The sequence below is a fragment of the Perkinsus marinus genome (genome assembly GCF_000006405.1).
Source record: "Perkinsus marinus ATCC 50983 genomic scaffold scf_1104296954870, whole genome shotgun sequence".
In the NCBI taxonomy this organism is placed as follows: Eukaryota; Perkinsozoa; order Perkinsida; family Perkinsidae; genus Perkinsus; species Perkinsus marinus.
In genome coordinates this window covers 1-5066 of record NW_003207978.1, presented here as the reverse complement: position 1 = coordinate 5066, position 5066 = coordinate 1, and the positions used below count along the sequence as shown (strand labels likewise).

Sequence of the window (5066 nt, the reverse complement as noted above, 5' to 3'; positions counted from 1 at the left end):
TTTTGTCTCTCTTCAACGACGGAAACTCTTTATTCTCATGTCGAGTTCATGTGTAGATTACGCTGATAACGCTGTGATGTTTTTCCTACATAGATCCTCGGAGATCGACCATTCTCTCCGGTTTCCGACTTTCCCGGATACTCTCAACGAAGAACAACACGAGTCTGGAGGCAATTTGCGCAGCACCAGCCGCATAACCTTCAAACACATTGTGATAGTCATTATCCCGACAGAAATGCATGTGAATGCGACATTGAGAGTCTCAGACGCAGTATAGAGAGTCGCCGTACCCGTGAGCATTATTATGGTTGGCAAAACCACACTGAGATCGATAGTCCGAGTCGATGGTACGATTCTCCCACGTAGTCGCAAACTCACAACAACCAAAGCGACTTGCGCACAGAAATAACATGTTCTGCATCCGGTGATGACTCGGGAGGTTTTGAACATACCTGCATAGAATGGAGGGTAAGCAGACCACTCACGCATCGGACACCTTAGCTTTTCTCAACTCTTCTCTAAATGTTATGTCCGTTGCCCACTCCCTTCAATGTGCTCTGGTTCCCTTCCTTGGGGCTTCGACCTTCACAATGCAAAACATAAGAATGCAAAATAAGGTTACTCATTACTGTAAATTGCTGCAATTTAATTGCAGTATGTCAATGGCAGTGATGACAACTATGGGGCTGAAACATGGAGAGGTACCATTGTGAAAGATCCTCTTTCACGTATAGCACTAAGTTAGGCGCGAAGTTATAGATATACTTCCCCAGTGAAAGTTAGCATTTTGAGGATCGATTCTAACACGTGTATGCTAAGAATATGCGGAGGGGTGTACTTACCCAGACGGGGTGAGAATTCTCCTCACTGTCTGAGTGTATACGTATTGAGTCAAACTTCTGTCAATACTATTGACAGAAGCACCCAACATGATCAAAGGTTGTGTGTAAATTTGTGCGAAAGGTGTGCCATAAAACATGCACGCTGTGAAACGTGGCTGGTTCAGCTGAGCCCGAAAGGCTTACTGTGCACCGGATTCCGGTGACCGGAATGTTTGGGCATCCTCTGGCTCTCAGATGCCACCGTAACGGCCGCCGTCACCTACACGTGATGGTTCGTTGTCATTGGGACACATCGTGTGTCACACATGTAGGCACTTGAACGGAGCTCCGTAAGATTAATCTGTTTCTGTCTGGTTCCCCTCTTCTTTTGCCTGGTTCACTACTGGAGAACGGACAAGTAAACAGAATCCCTTGTGCAGTCTACTGTTTGAATACCGCCTCCTATGGGGGGAGTCTACTGTTTGAATGCCGCCTCCTATGGGGAGAGCGATCCCTATGGATTATGTCCTCGCTCTATGGTACTCGGCGTAGAGCCTCGTATTCCTGAAGCGGAAGGTAAACAGTCAGTTAGCTAGGAGGAGCTGCAAGAGCTTGGATTCTGACATCTCACAGGGATTCCATCGTGGAAAGCTCAACTAGCTGAGTTGTCTCGCTCGCGAGAATCTCCGCGACGCTACCTTCAAGAAGTATTTCACTGTATGGGCCTCTCTACGAGTGGCAAACTACTGCGTCGTTCTAAGGTCACTTAAGATTCTTCAGTGACCAAACCTTCGTAAGATATATCTACAGTGAAGGTTTTGTCCGCCTTGTCAGAGCTAAATTACCGGAATCTGAGCCAATGAAGCCTTCATTGTGAAGGTTCTTGAGGCTCGAGGCAGTGTTGTTAGTGTTATCCACAGGTCCGAAGAGGTCTCCGAGAAGTAAGCTGGTAATTTGGTGCTGTGCAAAAGCGAGCCCTTTAATAGAAGAGATCTTTCCGAGAATTGCTCATGAATATCTATCTGGTACTTACGAACCACTAGCTGTGTTGTTAAATCATAGGCTCCGGCGGAATCCTCGGGCAAGGAACAATCGGAGACTCATTATGACTCTAACTCATTGTTTACTTTGCCTGTCTCTTTTTCAAGTTGACCACTCCGGCGAATATCGCTGAGGATGCTACTCTCGTCCTTGTTTTGACCTGTGATGGCAATGTAACAGTGGGTTGTTGAAGGTATAGAGAGTCGGGTGACCATAGGTGTGATTTATGGGAATTACAGGAAGTTGATGCTTCCGGTTATCTCATTAATAAGGAGGGATGAGTGTTATCTGTGCAATAATGGGTCTCTTGACAGCATGCCAACAGTCTGCACCTACAAGCTCCGACTACTGTTGACACGACAATCGCAGAAGTTGGAGTTCAGCCTACGTTGGCTCCGTGAAGATCGTCCTGATTGAGCGTCTGAGATGGTTAGAGTGAGACGAGAACTAGAATTGTTGAATGATTCAACAATTCTAGCTCTCAGTTGGATTTCAAGTAGAGCATTTTCACACCATTCTTCGTTGAAAATACCAAAGAAGTATGAGTGTTCACAGTCAATATTAGTGAGTAATGATATTAAAGTTGTGATCTCAACTTGTCAACTTGGATTCAGTGAATCAAATTCAGCAGTGGACTCCACTCAGTGGAGTGAGGTGAAGTTAGACTCTCTATGCGAGGGATACAAGAAGCCAAGCAATACAAAACGCCTTTTCCGTCGCCGAAAGCGAAGCTACTATCGTGTTGTTTATGAGGGGATCTCTTAGAGAGCCTCTCTATACGGAAGGGTAGTCATTCTACACTGACCAACCAGTGGTGCAGCCATTACGCCATTTTGACGCAACTGTTTAGACACGTCACATAGTGCAGGCGCAAGTGTTGACATGGATTCGCCAGTATAGAACTATCACACTTCGTGTAGGTCACCCCTCTTGTTCTTAGCTGGGCCTGGTTACCAGGTGATGGGACCTGAGGTGTGGGACTTCCTGTATTCGCGTAATAACTCATAGTGATATATCAATTCTGAATCCGTAGAGACAACCTCACGGTTAATTGTGGCGATGACTGCCCCCCGAATGTTCATGTTCTATTACATGGAAGGAGAACCACTTCGCTCCGCTCATGGAGTTTGCGCGCGAACGTAGCTTAGTGTTCACGTGAAGCTTCAAGCCTTTCATCACAGTCGCACTTTTTGAGTTCGAAGTCTACTTCGACTCTCCACAAAGGAGGACCACCGCTCTCACACCCAATTTCCCGGGATTCCCCACCGGGAATCGCCAGGAAATTGAGATTCGCTGCCACCCTGGCGAGTAACGGTACCGGTCTTCCTCGTAGAAAGCGTAGCCACTCGAGCACCCTCTACAGTATCAGCGAGCTTTGCATCTCAAATGCGCATTATTCTCTCACTCATTCTCCTTACAATCCTACCTTCGGTCGAGTCCTTGCTGGAGTCCCACAAGGGAACTGTGCACTCGGCATTTATCGGTTTCCAGTATAAGTAAGGTAGTCATCAAGTCGTATTGTATTACGATGTCTTGGCTTGCAGATTCGGTAAAAAATACGAGTCTAAGGAGGAAGAAATAAAAAGAAATGCCATATTTCAAGTCAACCTCCATCACATCGAGCAAATCAACGCTCGAAGTGAGAAACATCACATTCGCCATGAGCCGAGTGCCAAGTTGTGCAGATCTGTCTTACAAGCTGGGCGTCAATGAGTATACGGACCTCACACACGAAGAGTTCGCCGCCCTGAAGCTCGGCATTCTGAAGATGAGCCTGAGGAAGGATGATAAGTTTGTTGCTGAAAGTAGAAACAGCAGCTGTTGAACAGCTGGATTTCCCTTGCCAACTCGAGCCTCCTTGTGTCAGCTGATACCACACAGCTCGCAGCTTCGGTGGATTGGAGAAATAAGAGTGTATTAACCCCGATCAAGGATCAAGGGCACTGTGGAAGCTGTTGGGCTTTCTCATCGACCGGTAGCTTCCTTGGACGTGCTTGTGTGAGCCTTTGCACTTTTAAGGTGCTCTCGAGGCGCAGTATGCCATCGCTACGGGTAAGCTCTTGTCACTCTCCGAGCAGCAGCTTGTTGATTGCAGCTCCAGCTATGGGAACCAGTAAACTGCACTACAGGCATGTGTTTCTTATCCAGTTTCGGAGGAATATATCTTTGCCTCCATCGGCTGAGCCTAATAGTTTCATCACTGAATAGAGAGTTTGTATACGAATCCGAGTAACCAACAATCCCCAAGATTTTCTGAAGGTTCCCATATTGTCACCAACACATGTAGTTGAGCATATCCATATCTTCCAGTACGAAGTTTTCACACTACTCGCATCTCAGCGGATGTAATGGAGGCTGGATGCAATATGCTTATGACTACATAAAGTCATCTGGCATCGATCAAGAGTCGACCTACCCTTATGAAGCTTCGGACAACACGTGCCAAAAGTCCCTTGAGAAACTATCCGACGGCCTCCCGGTGAGACTTGTATTGAACAGTACTATCATCATCCCCAACAGGTCGGCGAGGTTACTGGCTATCACATGCTAGAACAAACTGAGCAGGCTTTGATGACAAGGTTAGTGGCGGCTCCGGTCTCCGTCGCAATGTATGCTTCGGATCCGGATTTCCAATTTTATAAATCGGGAGTGTACTCGTCTGGTAAGCTTCGCGCTCGATGCTGATGTGTAAGGAGTATTACCGGTTTTAGATACCTGTAACGGAGGCCTTGATCACGCTGTTGTGGCGGTTGGTTATGGAAACGAAAATGGAGAGGAGTGAAAATATCACGATGTGGGTGTTTACTTCATATTCTTCTATCAGTTACTTCATCGGCAGAAATTCTTGGGGAACGTCCTGGGGTCAAGATGGGTACTTTTACTTGAAGCGAGGAGTTCCCGGTTACGGTGAGCTTCGCCACTCATCATGACATCCACAAAATCGTCCTCTTTAGGTGAATGCACGATACTCGAGTACATGTGTGTTGCGGATCTCAAAACTACAACGTCAGAGACCAGTAATCATAGTACGATCATGATTCGTAAAAAAGCATCTTGAGCATTCATTCTATCCAATCGCTCGCGCTCGTTATGCGAGAACTATTTCTTCCTCTTGGCCGTTCTTTGCTAACGAAGAAGATAGGAACATCAGATGTTAGGGATTCTTCATTTCAAAAAGCTTCACTTCAATAAGTTTTGACAGAT

General features: G+C 46.4%; 1 protein-coding gene across 1 annotated transcript; it reads left to right on the top strand.

The window, feature by feature from the left end:
- Positions 1-3248: 3248 nt before the first annotated feature.
- On the top strand, positions 3249-4920 carry Pmar_PMAR011359 (cathepsin L, putative; the record flags this gene model as incomplete). Its single annotated transcript, XM_002776005.1, has 10 exons — positions 3249-3358; positions 3407-3501; positions 3548-3653; positions 3692-3837; positions 3882-3975; positions 4203-4341; positions 4383-4524; positions 4574-4640; positions 4687-4769; positions 4817-4920. 10 exons carry the CDS (start codon positions 3249-3251, stop codon positions 4918-4920), a joined length of 1086 nt encoding a protein of 361 aa, XP_002776051.1.
- Positions 4921-5066: the final 146 nt, after the last annotated feature.